At 40.7% G+C, this 19,017-nt stretch overlaps 1 protein-coding gene across 1 annotated transcript in view; it reads right to left on the reverse strand.

Moving 5' to 3' along the window:
- Window positions 1-1,815: 1,815 nt before the first annotated feature.
- The window catches only part of LOC114352169 (interleukin-1 receptor accessory protein), a 62,506-nt gene continuing 45,304 nt past the window's right edge, over window positions 1,816-19,017 (reverse strand). Inside the window, exons 7-11 of the mRNA XM_028303666.1 lie at window positions 10,009-10,203; window positions 6,821-6,961; window positions 3,821-3,966; window positions 2,766-2,930; window positions 1,816-2,195 (exon numbers count right to left, since the gene is read on the reverse strand). Of these exons, the coding sequence (XP_028159467.1) occupies window positions 2,133-2,195; window positions 2,766-2,930; window positions 3,821-3,966; window positions 6,821-6,961; window positions 10,009-10,203 (710 nt within the window). The 3' untranslated portion in view covers window positions 1,816-2,132. The remainder of the gene's footprint in view (window positions 2,196-2,765; window positions 2,931-3,820; window positions 3,967-6,820; window positions 6,962-10,008; window positions 10,204-19,017) is intronic.

A 19,017-nucleotide genomic window follows, 5' to 3' on the forward strand; every position in this document is an offset into this window, starting at 1 on the left:
TACACGCACTTCGCTTGTTAGTTAGTATGAGATAAATCTTGCAACTGAATTTAAAACCAGTTCTCCTCTAACAATTAAGCTGAAATTAGGTATACTTATGTAAGTACGATCACAATGCAATATTATGGTATCATTGAGCTGGATGGAGTCTGGAGGTGGCCATAGGAACTTTTAAACGAAACGGCGGAATTGCATCTAGTTTAGGTTCGTTGGATTTGTCTTTTCGTTCACTTTAGTGCTAGATGATGTCCAGGGTGCTGATGATGAAGTCAAGAGGTGGCCAGGAGCTGGCCATAGGAACTCCTAAACGAAACAGCGGAAGCTTATCGAGTTTGGGTTCGTTGGATTTGTCTTCCCGAGCACTTGGGCCATGAGATTGAGAAACGACGTCTTTTCGAGCACTTTAGTGCTAGATGATGTTCAGGGTCCTGATGATGAAGTCAAGAGGTGGCAGGAGCTGGCCATAGGAACTCCTAAACGAAACGGCGGAAGCTTATCGAGTTTGGGTTCGTTGGATTTGTATTTTCGATCACTTTAGTGCTAGATGATGTCCAGGGTCGTGATGATGAAGTCAATTATAATTTTCAAACGAAGTGTTTTTAAATAAGTTTTTTTATTTTAAGCTTTTTAGTTGTTTCTCAATCTCATGGCCTAAGTGCTCGGGAAGACAAATCCAACGAACCCAAACTCGATAAGCTTCCGCCGTTTCGTTTAGGAGTTCCTATGGCCAGCTCCTGCCACCTCTTGACTTCATCATCAGGACCCTGAACATCATCTAGCACTAAAGTGCTCGAAAAGACAAGTCCAACGAACCCAAACTAGATGTAATTCCGCCGTTTCGTTAAGAGTTCTTATGGCCACCTCCATACTCCATCCAGCTCAATGGTACCATAATATTGCATTGTCATCGTACTTACACAAGTATACCAAATTTCAGCTCAATTGGTTAAGGAGAACTGGTTTTAAATTCAGTTGCAAGATTTATCCCATACTAACTAACAAGCGAAGTGCTTGTAAAAATGGTACGCATATCTTTTTTGCGACTAGTTTTCTAAGTGTATTATACCATTTCGGAATCTTGGATAGTTGCGTCAAATTTATAAAAAACTTGCCGCAGTAGTGTTCATACTGTTTTTTTACAAAACGACGAGTCAAAGTGGAGTGTAAGTAAAAATCGTTCAAAATTTTAAGGAAATATCATATTTTGATTAACTTTTGTGTAAAAACTGCAAGGATTCTGAGGGTTTTAAGAATTGAGGTGGACAGCAGCACTACTAAAGTTGCCGATACAAACAAAAAAACTGAAGTATTCGAAAAATTGTAGTCGTGGAAATGTAAAATATCATAAGGGGTGTCAATTTTCGACGAATTTCATAATTTATTTTGTAACTTAAAAAATAATTGAGATAGATTTTTTTTCTTATTTTTCCTAAAGCAGTCATGTCTAGGTCCACCCTGCGGCGCCGGCTTATCCTTGAATTTTGGGACACGTTGTATATAGAATCTACACTATACAATAATACGTAGATTAATGGGGAAAATCTTAAAATTATTATAACCAACAGAATACAGACATGGAAGAAAGTAAGGTTTGTACGCAGTACCCTATAATAGCCCTATGTACACGTCGCTTAGTCCACACTCTTGCCACACGCGCTTCAAGGCAATGTGCTATGAAACAACGTAAGCGAATAAGCAACACATTAAAGCGCATGTGACAAAAGTCTCAAGAAGATAAATAAAATAAATAGCACAATAAGTCGTAACTAAGAAATACATTGTCATGATTATAATTCGTTACTTCCCTTTGGCACAAGAAAGAGAAATCGAGATGAGAATTTCCGTCGAAACATCGAAAGGGTTAAAGATGTCGAGATCTTTAGAAAACTGTATACAGAATTTACTTTTTTCTACAGCTACATAACTAAAAAATAATGTGATATAAAGTTTAGTATTACAAAAAGTTAACTATTCACAGTCTTGATACGATTGGCGACGCGCGGGGGGAGTGTCTGACACTGCCGCGTCGAGTGTGTGACACTGGCACACGAGTGTCTGACACTGCAGCACGAGAGCTGACACAGCCGCGCCGCGTGTGTCGGACACGCGCGCGAGTGTCGTACACTGTCGCCTCACACCAGCGCCGTCAGGCTGCCCGAGCAAGAGTTCTTGTTGTCCGTCGACTCGTTTTTGATCTGGAAATAATGAGTGGGTTAAAAATGTGTCACGTTTGAAGCAACGCAAAACCTGCAGAAATTGTGGCAACACAACTTTAAAATCATGGACGACGGCACATCAAGGTGAACACTGCTTTATATTTAGTAATTTTTTAAATTGCATGAAATTGAGTTTGTCACAGATTGTTATTTAAATAATAGCTACTGCAATATTCTATGCATATCAACAATAATGCTGTAAAGTTGTATCAAATCGTTCATTAATTTTTGCGTGAAAGCAACAGAAATACACCCATCTTAAACTTTCACCTTTATAGTTAGTAAGTAAGACAATAGGTGCTATTTTTCTAATTGCACATAAGTATAGATCGTTTCATCCACGAAGACGCGCCCCACCATTCTTCCGCTAATGTTTGAGTGTTATCGGTACACGTTAAATCATCCATGAGTGCACACGCACACTACAATAATGACGCTCGGATTGCTCGGATCAAACTCCCCGCATCCCGCGCTTCCCTCGACCAAAAATTGATAGTCGACAGTACTTTGTGTAGTCCTTGCTGCAAAGTTAATAAGGTTCAAACTCACATGCAGGGTCTCTGGCGGCGGCGGCGGCAGCGGCAGTTCCAACCTAAGCTGCGTCCAGAAGGCGCGCTCGTGCACGTGCCGCCACGCCACCACGCGCGTGCGAGACACCAGCTCCGACAGCCGCTCGCCGCCTTCCTTCGCTTCCCGCTTCAGTTTGGGTAAGTCCTGCGAATTGGAATTGATTTAGTTAATTTTTGAGTTTCAACTCGAGTAACTCGGCTTAGCCACGAGGGCGAATTCGCCGCGCGTATGATCGCGTAGAATCATACGCGCGCTGGCGAGATACTAGCAGCGTAAATCGCGTCATACAGACCCTCATGTCCGCGCGAATACATTCGCGGCAAATTCGCCCTCCTGGACAAGGCCTAATTGATCTCTGGCTGTAGAATACTACATAACTAGAAGCGTAGTACATTACCCGTTGCATCGTTAATGACGCAATACTGCGCAGACTACAACTTCTGTATAGTAACGTTTCACACGCTGCTATATTACTTGTACCACATCACCACTGACGCTGATGCATCTTAATATGTACAGCGCCTCAACAACATCCGCTTTAAAGCGTTTCATCATCGTTACAGCTGTCGCAGCGCGGTCAGCAGCTGCAGCTGCTGCGGCGCGTACTACGGCGGCACTCATCTTGCCGTGTAGCATGTAATGTGTCAGATACTGTATCGAGTACATAGGCACGAGTCCGCTGCGAGCTGCTCGCGCATGGTTCGCAGGGAGATCGCAGTGACCCGCCGAGTGGCGGTATCACTGCGAACACAAAGGCGGCTATTGTCACGATCACTGCGGATCCGGGAGCTCACAGCTAGAGGACACGCGATGACTGTAGACGAGTACTCACTTGAAGATTGGATACGTTACATGCTACATGGCAGGTGAGTACCCTGCTCTACGCGGGGACAGCGCTGCATCACACGCATTGTGATGACGACGGGCGACGGGCGCAACTGTCGCAGCGCGGTCAGCAGCTGCTGCGGCGCGTACTGCGCGGGGACAGCGCTGCATCGCCGCTGTGCAGCGCTGCACGCTCGCTGGACACCTACCTGCAGCAGCACGACGACGGGCGGCAGCGGCAGCGCGCGCAGCTGGCGCAGCGCGGTCAGCAGCTGCTGCGGCGCGTACTGCGCGGGCGACAGCACGGCCAGCACGGAGCGGCAGCGCGCCATCTGACTCATCACTTCGTTGTACCCTGAAAATTTGGAGAAGGGTGTCAGTGAACAATTGTGTAAAGTGTAGCGATACTTTAAATATTGTATAGTTAATAAATTCTTTTTGAACTTGGGACTACATTATTCATTCCACCTAGTTAGCCATCAGTTCTTGAACAGCCTTAGCGTTCCTGCACACGGTGCCGTCGCCGCTTCGACGCCGCGCTGTAGATACGGTCGCAGCCGCCGCGCCGTCTCCGCGCGCTTTACCTCGCTTTGATTGATTCATTCCATTATCGGCCGCGTACCGTGCACGTGCGGTGTACAGTGTAGACTACACTGTAGATACCAGTCGCGCGAAGCCCGCCACCGCGCCGCCTCCGCGCGCGTTTCCTACGCCGGCGGCCGCGTACGCACGTGCACGGTACGCGGCCGATAATGGAATGAATCAATCAAAGCGAGGTAAAGCGCGCGGAGACGGCGCGGCGGCTGCGACCGTATCTACAGCGCGGCGTCGAAGCGGCGACGGCACCGTGTGCAGGAACGCTTATTCCTCGCCACACTCCGTGTCTTACCTTAATAGATATCACGGTGATAGACATCCCTCACTTGTACCGTAGCTTAGGATGTTAGAGATTAGTGGACTAATGCCCGTTTTCAGTTCACCATCGATCTCTTATTTTTAAGTTACCCCTATGACCACAAAATTCCTGTTAATTGTTACCATAGGGGTCACTTAAAAATTGGGGATTGATGGTGAAAACGGGCATTATTGACTAGGGTACCTAGGTACGTGTGTAGCTATTACAAAAGATCACTTCCATGCACTTACATATTCTCACACTACATTTACATTAGCTGCACACGAAAGCTGAAGCTCTGTCATAAGTAACACCAGGCCTGTTCATCTCCGCGAGTTAACATCGAAAACAAAACACGCACGATGGCCCACCTACAGGATACTATTCGACAAGGCCTCACATACGAGCGAACATTGACTCACGCACGCGTATTCTTTGATGGAAGAAAATAAAGAAAATGGTGTACTAAATACTGTGCAGTATTTAACAGCCTAAATAATAATAAAAACACAGAATGTACTTTTTTAAGTTGCCTCAAGACACTGAGAGGTAAATAAGTAGTTAATATTATTCATGATAATTCATGCTAAGTCATGTATTTCCTCCGCCATTTTGCAATGACATTGAGCATACATTTTTTTAAATACTTTCGCGAAGTAAAACTTCTGTACGTAGTACTTATTATTATTCTGTGGTAGTACTAAAGATTATTCGAACAAACTGATACCACAGTGGATAATAAGCACATATTTTGATTACTTTATGTGTGTGAATTTCCAATGCGACACTGAGTTTCGAACTCAGCGCATTAGTTGGCATCTCTCTATATCTCTATGGCGCAGACCATCCGCTATGAGTGCAGAATCCATCTTTAATTGAAGACTAACCTAACCTGATAATGGAAATATTCAAACTCACCAACAACGTTCAACTTGATCTGGAAGTTCCTCGTGGGCGAGTTCTTGAAGTCGACCCTGCACCGGTATATGCCTTCATCATCCAGCTGTATGGCGTCCACGGTCAGTGACGAGGGTCTGGACATCGTTACGAAGTACGCCCGCCGCCCGAAGGCTAGCGGGTCCGACCAGTGCAGCGCTTTGTTGAAGCTGCGCCCGCGCACGTCGAAACTGGAAAAGAAAGGGTAATTAGATATATTTCTTCACTCACAACGGAGATGTCCGAGGTAAATATACATATCTATTTATCATTTATTTGCATAATATATTAGCATCATACAAAACAATCTCGAGAATCAAGCTCCCAATGAGCATATCTGTCAATGTCATGTCAAAAATAACCAATCATGCAGCATTTGGACCTCGCGTCTACGTATTGCCATCTGGCGGATTTTTCAAACGCGAAAATCCTTATTGAAACTGGGTAGGGTGCAACATGGACATTCGACATAAGCTTCGTTTTGTCCACGTGCAGGTGCACCCTAAGGCCTGCCTATTAGGAAACTCGATTAAGGCCTTCGAGCATTGTGTCGGGCCTACTCTTACCTGATGGAAAGTAATGATCGAAAAATCGAGCTTTGCCCAGAATGGAACACATAGGAACTGACTACTATCATCATCATTATGGCATTATGATCATAGTGGTAGCTACTCAGGCAGGAGGACTAGAATAAGCCCTACCCACCACTATGATAACCAGAAAATGTTGCCCATACTGGGAATAGAATACGGGACCCCCTGGGTCTGAGACAGACAGAAGTACTTATACCTATCAGGGCTATCATTCATCATTTCAAAAAAAAGTTAGGTAATAATATAATAGATGCCAAAAAGTCTAGAGCCCCAATTCAAAAGAACATAATTTTTATACCATACAATTTTCTATGGAAAGCGAGAAAATTTTCTAAAAAAAGTAACAAGATGTTCATACGTTATTTAAGATATACCAAACCATATATTTACCTACCTACTCTCATATAAACTTGAACTGGAAGCGTGCCAGCGTGTCGTAATACATAACTTAACTACACATATAAAATGAATGTATTTTTCAAAACCACAACCTTATCTGAGGCCTTAGAGACCGCGCACACTTTATACTTTGGCGACGAATTACTTTAATTATTAAAATCGCCGATATTTTTAACTTCTACCCCATGGACCTNTTTACCGAGTCAGCCCTATAGCTTCGGCGCAGTGCCGATCACTGACGTTTGTCAAAAAAATGGTGATTGACTCTTGAGACAGGCTAAATTACACCATATTGTTAATGACATTGAGCATACATTTTTTTAAATATCTTCGAGAAGTAAAACTTCTGTACGTAGTACTTATTGTTATTCTGTGGTAACACTCACAGTGGTCGGGTCTCGTGGCCAGCTGCAGCGTGTGCACGCGGTACTGGTACTTCAATGCAAGCGTCGGCAGCAGCGCGCCTCGCACCAGCTCCGCGTCAACCGCCGTCCAGCACACCAGGACATCGAACTCTTTCTCCAGCACTGGGAATAGGAATTGTAATAAATTATTATCAGACAGCGCCAGAGAGCGACAGACATACAGCGCAGCGTGTCCACCCACAAGGACCGACGACCTCATAAAGGTAGCGGGAAGGCGCTGGATGCAAGCCACCAACCGGCCACTGTGGAAATCATTGGGGGAGGCCTATGTTCAGCAGTGGACGTCCTACGGCTGAAATGATGATAAAGATGATGATGAATATCAGACAATTTTAATGCTGTGAAGATACGGTTAAAAGCAATGACTTTTTTTGAGCAAATCTCCTGTCATCACTTAAAACAAACTTTTACACAAATACCTACATATTTTTCGAATACAATGTATTATTGTCAATTGATAAGGCCCGGTTTCCACCAAAGCGGAGCGGAGAAGTGGAAACCGATCCGCTCTGCTCCACCTTTGTGGAGAAACGGCGAAAATCAATAAACATACATATTTCAGAAAACTTCAAACAAATAAACATAAAATTCGTTCAAAGCGTCAAACTATGAATAACACCCGCTTAGTTCAGAAAAAGTAATATAAATGCAAATAGGTAATTTCTATGGATATCGATGCCGTCTAACGGCATTTTTCGCAGAAGCGATCGTGAAAGGAAATATTTTTCTATTTTCCGGAAATGGATGATAACACATAATAATAAATGTAGAATTATGTTGTCGACTGTTTTTACCGGGAAGCGCTCAAAGTAGTTTTCACTGCGATTCCCGGTAAAGTGTATTAAGAAAATTCTATTAAAATGTTTCTAGCTCACGTTAAAGGAAAAATAAGCATGTTGTTGACACAGATAGTTTTCCATCTCGCGAGCTGTCAACAGGTTCTAATAGTACGGCATTAAAATATGTTTATAAACTTGTAACATGATATTTAATAGTGCTGTTGCCTATTTAGAATGATAATAGATACATGCGCGCTGCAAAATCGAGCGAGTAGTATAGCGAAGCAATTATTAAAGTAGCGTTTCATCGTTATTATAGAGATTATTACAAGAACTAAGTACGCAAAGTGTGCTGCGGAGTCCCCAATTGAAATAGTACATAGTGAGGCTTAGGGCACTGTAATTTAAAAGCAGCACGCAAATCAGAAGTTCAGATCTTGATTACGATTTACGATTAAATATGATCTTGATTAAATAAAGTATGTACTATCTACTTATAAATACATAATTTATTAATAGAATCCTTAGCAATTATATTATTTCTAACAAATACGGCATTATTTATTTCTATCGTTAATAATAATATAATAGGAAAGGAACGGTACTTTTCTAAGAACGTATCCTTGTGCCACTTGCTATGTTCAAGAAATGTGACTCACATCACAATACGAGGTCGTATTAACGTGATAAGCGATCATTAATAAGTTAATTTATATAGAAATACTTAATAAATGAGCAGGTATATCGTAACTTGAGTTCTTCGAAGGATAATTCCGTTTCCGATAATACCCTTGAGAGGCCAAGCTTAGCCCTTTTAATCTCACTGAGAGTTACTCTCGAGTTCATATTTTTATTATCTGAATTCGAAGGATTAGGCGAAAAAAATCACTACAGTCAAACAAAACCATTACGTAGGATGAGGTGATACATTCTAAATTTACACATTTTACTTAAAAAAGTGTACCTAACTACGATAATATTCATAAATAAACAGAAGTTTCGAATTGTTTAGGATTTCTTTTTTCGCTATACGTCGTGGCCCTAGTTTTCGTTCTATAGGTGCAAACAATACGCTCGCAAAAATGCACCTATGTCTATCTCTAATTCGAATGGCTAGAGTTCTACAACAGATAAAAGCCACGATAGCCGAACGATGTCAAACTCGTCATCTGATAAACGCGGGTTCGAACCCCGCTGACGCTCGGCTATTGTGGTGAGCCCACTCGTGACACATATATTTAGCTTAGTACGAAGAGCTAACGGGACTATTAGTAATTTGTGCAAAAACAAATCACAGGCTGGGTGCACCATCTTAATTTGACTTTGACAAACGTCAGAAATCTGTCAAACTCCATACAAAACACACTGGTTATCGTTATAGTTGCTGTTAAAGTTGCAACTCAGCCTAATATTCTTTAAAGAAAATACCAAAGCTTACCTCTAGCTCGGTGCGCTGCAGTAGCCGTCCTAGCCCTAGCTTGCCTCGCTGCCAGCAGAAGTCGCAACGTATACCGTCGGTGAAGCATGATGAGGGACACCCGGAGTAAAGCCCCCGCGACGATGCCCAGCACTAGAGGCCGCCAGGGTACTAATATTCTTTAAAAAAGAAAAAAACAAATCTTACTTCGAGCTCTGTGCGCTGCAGTAGCCGTCCTAGCCCTAGCTTGCCTCGCCGCCAGCAGAAGTCGCAACGTATACCGCCGGTGAAGCATGATGAGGGACACCAGGAGTAAAGCCCCCGCGACGATGCCCAGCACTAGAGGCCGCCAGGGTACTAATATTCTTAAAAAAAGAAAAAAAGAAATCTTACCTCGAGCTCTGTGCGCTGCAGTAGCCGTCCTAGCCCTAGCTTGCCTCGCTGCCAGCAGAAGTCGCAACGTATACCGTCGGTGAAGCATGATGAGGGACACTAGGAGTAGAGCCCCCGCGACGATGCCCAGCACTAGAGGCCGCCAGAGTACTAATATTCTTTAAAAAAGAAAAAACCAAAGCTTACCTCTAGCTCTGTGCGCTGCAGTAGCAGTCCTAGCCCTAGCTTGCCTCGCCGCCAGCAGAAGTCGCAACGTATACCGTCGGTGAAGCATGATGAGGGACACTAGGAGTAGAGCCCCCGCGACGATGCCCAGCACTAGAGGCCGCCAGGGTACTAATATTCTTTAAAAAAGTAAAAACCAAATCTTACCTCTAGCTCTGTGCGCAGCAGTAGCCGTCCTAGCCCTAGCTTGCCTCGCCGCCAGCAGCAGTCACAGCGTGTACCGCCGGTGAAGCATGATGAGAGACACCAGGAGTAAAGCGCCCGCGACGATGCCCAGCACTAGAGGCCGCCAGGGTACTAATATGTATTCTTTAAAAAAAAAAACCAAAGCTTACCTCTAGCTCGGTGCGCTGCAGTAGCCGTCCTAGCCCTAGCTTGCCTCGCTGCCAGCAGAAGTCGCAACGTATACCGTCGGTGAAGCATGATGAGGGACACCAGGAGTAAAGCCCCCGCGACGATGCCCAGCACTAGGGGCCGCCAGGGTATGCTGCTGTCGCCGGACCAGGATGTGATGCCTGACAGGCCGTTGACTGTGGAAAATGCATTTTGTATAGATAACAACTAGTGATGGGCCGACTATGGTCTTTGCCGACTAACCGACTAGCCGACTAATCGGTTTTCAAATTGCCGATTAGTCGGCCGACTAATTAGTCCAGTCAAATTAGACATGAACCCTGCAATAATTCGCATACAGCTGAAAATTGGTACGAATGTTTGGAGCACCATTATGAATTAACTGTGAAAAGTCCCCATCGATCCGACGTGTGCTAAAAAAAAAATTCAAGGTCAAAGTTAAAAAATACGGGTTTTTGAGATTTTCAGCCAAACAGTAAGTTTTATCACAAAAATATGTATGACAAGGTTTAAGACCATACAATTACACTGCACAACAAAATCGAACTTTTTTTTTGTTGCATGAGATTTTTCACTTGTTGTTTACTAATTTAGGCTCGCTGATTTTAAATCTACCCTCAGATTTTTTCTAGCAGCTCTTGTTTTTGANGGCGGTAGCTTTAATACGCCCCTGTCTCATCTGTGAATATGCCCCTGCCCAAATTGCGTCTCGCCCATGAAGCTAAAGATAAAAATGGAGGGCAGAGTTGGAACAAAAACTTGAGTCAAATACCTACTTATATCTATCTCGCTCTCTGCGGCCCTACCTCTCTTTTTAGTGTGAACTGTAGTATTGCTATCTTCTGATTTAAATCTCCTTGTAAATTCTTCGAAATAGCCAATTCACTAACCAAATCAGAAGTTAAAAAAATAAACAATTAATATTTGAAACGAAGATTACCTAGTTNCAAATCGGCGGATCTACCCGCCCGCAGTGCCTACCTAGCCACTTGTAATTATAATTGGCTGGCATTAGCTGCGACGACACGATCGTATGTAATATTCAAACTAGCAAAAGGTGGTAATCACCGGCGAGGAGGTCGGGCCGCGCGGTAAAGTCTCTGTAGCCGAGTGCGCCGCTCACACCGTGGAATTATTATGAAATATAAATTGTCTCCGATCGATTGGTAATTTATTTGCGGGTAATGCATCGGGCGCGCAGCAGTCGCACGCCGCTCGCCGCTGCTCCCGCGCCGCGCGGAGCCGTCTCGTCCCGACTGTCTGACACCTACATTCAGGTACGGGGAGGCTAACTTTTAATGCATGTCGCCTTCTGTTTTCTCACAGTTCATGTTATTTAGTTTTGAATGAGTTTTCGTATCTTAGATTTCCTACTACTTAATGTTGAAGATACGAGTACTATAGCCTGACCAGGAACATAAAAACCCTGGCATAGAGGCGCGTCAATTGCATTTGATAGTGCAACACTGAGTACAGTCGTACCTGTGTTAAATTAATAGCCTAACTTTATGTATCAGGATTTAGGATTACGGGCTAATTTGATATTTTCATAAATTAACGAAAAAATTAACTTTAAAAAAAAATAAAACCGACTTCAAATGCGTGAACACAAAAAAAAACTAAAAATTGAAAATATTGGGTATAAAAAGTTCATCCCCAATTTTCCACCCTTGGGGGTGAAATATTTTCTTCAAATTCGCATGAAACCACCCTTTTGATAATACCTATTCAACAAAAAAATAATCGTTCAAATTGATTTATAATCGGGGGAGATATTGCGTATAAAAAAGTTCATCCCCAATTTTCCACCCTTGGGGGTTGGTTTTTCTATTATTAAATTTAAATGGGACCACCGTTGAGGTATTACCTATACGCAGAAAAAAGATTTGTTAAAATCGGTTCATAATTGGCGGAGTTATCGCGTAACAAACATAGAAAAAAAAAACATACGGGTCGAATTGAGAACCTCCTCCTTTTTTGAAGTCGGTTGAAAATATTATTATAGGTAACCTGGTTTAAATAAATTAAATGAAACCATCAATCGAGCTAGTAGGATTTATTTTATTATTCATCAATAATCAAATTCAGAACTTGAATATTCAACTGCAATGTCTGCTCATGAACGCTTCAAACTCGGTACTTCATTCCCAATTCCATAAAATTCAACACTTAGAAAGTGACAAAAAAAATTGAAATAGGTAGTTGAAACAAACCACAGCTAATTTTCATAGTGGACTGTACTATACGATAAACATGTCAGTCAATTTGACAACCTTTGTCGGAAACATTATTCAATGAAAATATTGTCCGAACCCTTAGTATTTCTCTTCGACAAATACTGTAACACATTGTGAACCACTTTTCTTTCACGACTATAAAAAGATTTTAGCAATTTAATTCACAAAATCAATTGAGAATGTTACTAGGTATGCAAAATCACTTAAAACCTATGTTACAGCTAGGCTTTTACATTTACAAATACATTAGTTTTTATTTCATTCAAAAATACCCAGTAGTTATGATTTTATAGGCATTCAAAGTTCGCTTAAATATTGAGTCCCGCCAACGGTCACGTGACCGCGCGTGACGTACATTCACAGTTTCCGCTCACAAGAAAACGGATATAAACATACTTAAATACATTTTTTTTCACGGATATAAACATACTTAAATTCATTTACTTTAAATACACAATGGCAGCCCGGCCGCCGCCCGCACTTTTAAAATTCAATATCTTGGAAACTAATTGACGTATCGAAATAATTCTTTCACGTGTATTTTTTATTTTTAACAGAGAATACAGAAAGCTAAAAAACAAAATTAGTGAACATTCTTCATTGCGCACATTTAAAATAAAGTTTGTTTACACTTTGACAGCAATAGACTGACATGCAAGGTGACATGTCAATGAAGTTTTCAGTTACTGTTGCCATTAAAAGAAATTAGTACCATTAGTTTTCCGCAACATGGCGAGGGTTTTTATGTTCCTGGTCAGGCTATACTTACTTATGACGTTGACTCTCTCGGTGAGAATTTAAGACTAACTTTTGATCATTACATCTACATTCTTGAAGTCCGTGCTCTTTAACAGTTTCAGATTATAGGGGAGGGGGAGGCTGTGTTGATTTATCGGATTAAAAACATTTTTTGTGATCTTTCAAAAGCGTTTGATTGTTGTAGACCGCCAAACCTTACTAAACAAAATGCGACATTATGGTGTTTCGAATGAGTCACTTTATCTGTTGAACTCGTATGTCACAGGCAGAAAACAATAAGTTTGTATTAACGGAACTGAGTCTTCTGGAGCACTTCTAACTATAGGTATGCCGTAGGGATCCATATTAGGACCTTTGCTAGTTCTTATTTATACATATTAATGCCTTTCCTTACTTTGTAAAAGATCTAAGTATGTGAAATTGTGTTTTTTGCTGATGTTATTCTGGGTTATAAATAATAATACTATAGATAAACAATTACAATAATACTATATCATATACAGGGTGGAATTTTGTAATGCCACCTGGAGGGAAGGTACTCTTAATACTGTAGATAGAAAATGTTACTCAAAGAAAACATTGCTTTATTTTTTAAAAGAAACAAAACTCCAAAGATTTCCAAAGCTTGTCAGCCCTGAGAATCGAACCAACTCAAATCTGTTAAAAATTACACCCTGTATTCAATCGTAATCGCAAATCGTTAGGGTTAAGTATAAGGATGAAATCTCTCTAAGAAACTTGATAAATAAAATGAAAGGAAACCATGAAATCTTAAATAATTGTAATTATACAGAACATGTATGGTATGGTAGTAAATTTTCGAAAGTTTTCGGAAGTCTTTGAATAACATATAGGCTTATATTATGTGAAAAACTAAATTTCACGTGGGTGAAGCCGCGGGCAAAAGCTAGTAAGTAATAGTTTCCAAATTTATTCACAACGAATGCTTTAAAACTCATACAAATGTTTATGTTGTCTACTACTTGCCCCACGTCAGTTACAAATTGCGACAATTTTCAGAAAAAGACATTTATTTGCAATTTAGGCCTAATCATCACCTGAAAGATGAATTCTCGTTTTATTCTGAAAATATTCAATATTACATCAGACGGCTCACATGCTCGACTACTCCATCGGATCAGCGGCCGCGAGTGCGGTATGACTGTGACTGCGTGGCTTCCATCAGCCCCTCATTGAACGCGTGTCCTTGTTGCAGCGGCTGCGTCGGTGCGTCGGTAGGGATGGTGGCGTAGCGGCCGCGATGACGCCGTGTCTGCTCGCGCTGCTGCTCGCCGCCTCGCCGCTGCTCGCGCTCGACATCTGTGAGTACCGCCTCCGCTTGCCCCTTGCGGCGACGACTGTGCTGTGCATAACGATATCGTAGCACCCCAGTCAAAGTCCACCCACCTGTAAAAACGCGCACCACTAGAGTTAACAGTAGCGTCTTATGTATGATGTAAATGGGTCGTTCTACTTTTAAGGTCTTAACCATGAAAAAAAATAAAGAAAGCTATTTAGTACATTTCATACGACTGAAATGTAGGAAAATTACCATAGATTCGGTATCTGTAGACCAGCAGCTCAGTTTTTTATCAAAACTTATATTTTTTTGCGTTTTACTCGACTAAGATGGAAAAAAATGTATCCTTCGTCACGAAATTCAGTTGTTTAAAACTCGATAAATTAAAAGAAATTTCAATAGATATTTGCATTTATTATTACAAAATCTCGGCTTAAATCAGTCTTGGACAATTGGTAGTTAATCGTTATTTAATCAGGTAACAATTCCATAAAAATGAACAGTTTGTCCCTTTCGTCACATTTACACCTTTAAAACTTAACAAAAATCTATAATTTTTCTCTTTTATAAAGTTATATTGAAAAAGTAGTATTACACACTAAAAACCAAGTATTACACGACATAAAATGAGTTACAAAAAGAGTTAACACTCTCATTTTTGTTGTTTAAGAGATAATATTTATTAGGGGACGAGATCAAACTCTTCGTTACGAAGGAGACGTAAATGTGATGAAGTAGACATCTAACAATTAATAATCAATCTAACTTGAAAACTAATGAGTGTCTCAGCCATTTTTCATTAAGAATAAACACACGCCGCCCGTTTTCGTACTTGATGTAAAAGAAGTGACAAGCTGGCTGTGTTAAACACTTGATTTGAGTTTCGTTCTATACTCTATGGTCTATGGCCTTTCGTTTTACTAAAAAACGTGATCTACTCACGTATTTTTTAAGAACTTATTTTAATATTTGACTGTTCGTGACGATGGATACTCCAATTTTCGGGACAATCTTTCGTCACACCAAAAAAATATATTTTTACAGATAAATAAAATTAAACTTTGTAGTTACCATGTTTAACAATGTATATCTCTTTTTATTTAAAAATAATTGTGTGGCTTCAACAAATTATTTCTAAAAAACGTAATAGTTCTAAGCAACACCTAACGGGGACATGCCGTTTTAGCTTTGTTTTAAAAGTTTGAAGTCATTTTTTTAACACAGTTAAATTGTAATTGAAACTTAGTGTAACTAGATAATCTAAACAGGTGTTATTAACTTTTTTTAAATGAAATAAATGATAGTTTCTTCATTTTGTATTAAGTATTAACCTTCGTTATTGTGGGGACAACCTTATTTTTGTGATGGACTCTAAAAGTAGAACCACCCAAATAACAAATTACAGTTCTGTAATTTTTTTGTTGCTGGTACAGTCAGCGTCAAATAGTGACACCCAAATTGTCAAAAAGTTGATATACTTTTTGCAACTCACGAAGGCGAGTGCACTTTACTTGTGTTTGACTTTGTACGTATACATGCACATTACGGTAGTGTCATGTCTGTCAAAACTTTTGAAAAACGATTGTGTATGCGATGTTACAGTCTGCATGTAAAAAAGCAATTTATCCATAACGATATTTTTTTTTTTTTTCAGAAAACTAACAATATTTTTATTAATTAGATTCAATATTCTAATAAGAATACAAATCGGTGACGTTTCCATGATTAGGAATAACAGCAAACATGTCACTATAAAATAAAATATTATAATGCAAATGTCAGACATAAATAAATTTGTTTTGTTATTGTTTAATGTCCAGTAAACGTTTTGTAGATATTATGGTATTAATAAACAAAAAAAAATTGACAAAATCAATATTACTTCGACACTGGCTAAATCTAATAGCCGTAATGAACCTAATAATTTTGTAGCGTACAAAAATGTTTATAAGATGTAGGATTCATAAAACATCTCTTTATTTAGTTTTCATGCTAACCGTACACGTTCTTGTGTCACGCACACTGACGCCTGTACCACGCCTGTACAGATTGTGATTCAATTTAAATATTAACCCATAAAGTTAATATACCTTCGGAATAGAGCAACAACCGCGAGCTGTCAAACGATACCGATTTTGGATGACACTGGGTGTCATTTGTGTGTCCAGTGGTCAGGATTATTTCAATGTTTTGTACCAATAATATCAATCACTGAACAAGTGGTGGTGATGTCGAAATCTTGTAAAGAAGAATTGAGACATGTCTTTGGTTGGGGCTGCTCGAGTTTGTTGGCTTTTGTTTTGTATTCGTTAGTCAGACCGCGGGCCGCAGTCGCAGGCTTCGCCGGGTAGTTGTGACAATTGCTGACAGCTGCCGCCCGCGAGTGGCGCAACAACGCAGCGCGACAGCGCCAGTGTTTTACGAAATGAAGCGACTTGCCCTTATTATACTCGTAAGTTGATTAAACGAGTAATACACGAGGGCGCGGTGGTATGGCTGCTTGGGCACGAATGTAAAGAAGAATTGAGACAAAAAAAGTTTCGCAAAGCTTGATTTGTAGTTTGTTATGCACAATATTTAGGGTAATGTGGTGGGATAAATAAAAACATTTTCATGTAAAATAAGATCGTGACCAAGACGAACCGTGGCTCGCACTGTGAAAAAGTTACCATGTAGAGCCGAGCACAAAGCTTCTAACTCTACCATTACCTACACGCCGTAACTCAATCTCAGTCTAAATAATATTAATATTTAATAATATTAAATTAATACTACGAAATAATAATATTTATATTAAATTAATATTAAATAATATTATTAATTTAATTAAAACACCGGCGTTGCTTCGAAGTATTTTTGTCACTGGGCATGGCTGTCCTTTATTATTTTTCTCAACCAAATTCATTCAAGCAATTCATGCCATTAAATTCCTACAGTAGCCGAGGGAGAACAGTGTCGTTGGTAGCGGCAGCGGGCGCGGATCGATCGCGCGGCAATTATAAACTAGTCAAGTTGCCAGCCATCGGTAAAATTGCCCTTAACGATACTCTGCATTATTCATCAAGATGACTAATCAGTCCCTGATTAGTCCCGATTAGTACCGATTGTGCCGCGGCATCGCACATTGCGGGCAGTAGTGGCGCGTTTGTTTGTTTGTTAGCGCTTTGCCAGCGTTGTGTGTGCACATGAGCGCTCCGCGTAAACATCCGCTATATAGGCGCGGCCTATAGCGCCGCGCGGTCATTATTTCAGGTAATGACCGCGCGGCGCTGGCGCATGCAGTGATCGGATCCTTCCACTGTGCTGGGTTTTGTTAGCCTTGTTTGGCTTTGCCGCTGCGTCGCCACCACTGTTGATACTCTTTCCTTAATTTGTTTCCAATAGCATGCTGTCAAAAAGGGCCATCAAACGAGTTTCATTTCACTTCACATGTTGGAATGTCTCTTCGCAGCCTTAAATTCAGAAGTTCGGCGTTTAATCAAGATCGTTGGAATGTAATTTCATATTGGGAGCGGTTTAGCGGCGCCCGTGAGGCGTGTGTTGGAAAGTGACAAGAGTTCAAATCAAACAATGACTACTGCACATAGTTTATGAGAAAACTATGCACGTCCACGTTAGACGGTGAAATTTGAAAAAGAAAAAGTGTAAAATTTTCAATTTCCACACATCACTCGACGGCTGATGGAATGTCAAGTGGCGCGGCGACTCAAACTCCAAAGACAGATCAGATCAGACAAAGGCTAGTTTCCTAAAAAAATTTTTTTAGTCCGTAATGTTTAATATCAAAAAATATTGGACACATATATTTTTATTTGTCAATCTAACAAATAATTACATAGTTATGGTGCGTTGAAGTTCCGCACGACGTCACAACGTGCGGCAGTTTTATGCACGCATTGACGTCACGGGCCTCTTCTTATGAACTTTGTCGCGCTTTATCTCTTTAAATTTTCATTAGTTTGAAAAAGTGAAAAATACGTGTAGAGTATTTTTTGATAAGTTAACTGACGGACTAATTCAAACTCTTGCTTTTTGACCCAAGAAACATCCCTAAAGCCTTTTCTACAAAACTGTTTTCACACGTTCCCTCTGCCTTAAAAGCATCCTGATGGCATGGATGGAAGCTCGATACTCCTGGCACTCCCGCGCATGAAACACACGAGACGTTCGCCAGCGCACACAATGAATACTCGATTTTATTTATTTGGCCTCTATTATATTCCACCTGAAAATACCTGCCTTGTTATGCATAAAAAATATATAATATATATTTTTTGCACATGCAAACTGAAAATATAATTACTTATTACTTTTACAGATTTTAAAAGACCGAAATACCGAAAAGACCGATGTAATAGGGTGAGGCCGCTAATTCCTTTTCCCGTGGGAATTCCTAAGTATACTATAACCTGCCCAGGTGTATGAAGAATAATTGTTGTACCAAGTTTAGTTAAAATCCGTCGAGTAGTTTTTGTTTCTATAAGGAACATACAGACGGACAGACAGACAGACAAAAATTTTACTGATTGCATTTTTGGCATCAGTATCGATCACTAATCACCCCCTGATAGTTATTTTGAAAATATATTTCATGTATAGAATTGACCTCTCTACAGATTTATTATAAGTACTAGCGGCCGCCCTCTATCTCGAAAACGGTTCACCGTATAAAAAAATTTTTTGAACAAAATTTG

This window comes from Ostrinia furnacalis, unplaced genomic scaffold (assembly GCF_004193835.3).
Source record: "Ostrinia furnacalis isolate ACB-3 unplaced genomic scaffold, ASM419383v2 OfSCF1268, whole genome shotgun sequence".
In the NCBI taxonomy this organism is placed as follows: Eukaryota; Metazoa; Arthropoda; class Insecta; order Lepidoptera; family Crambidae; genus Ostrinia; species Ostrinia furnacalis.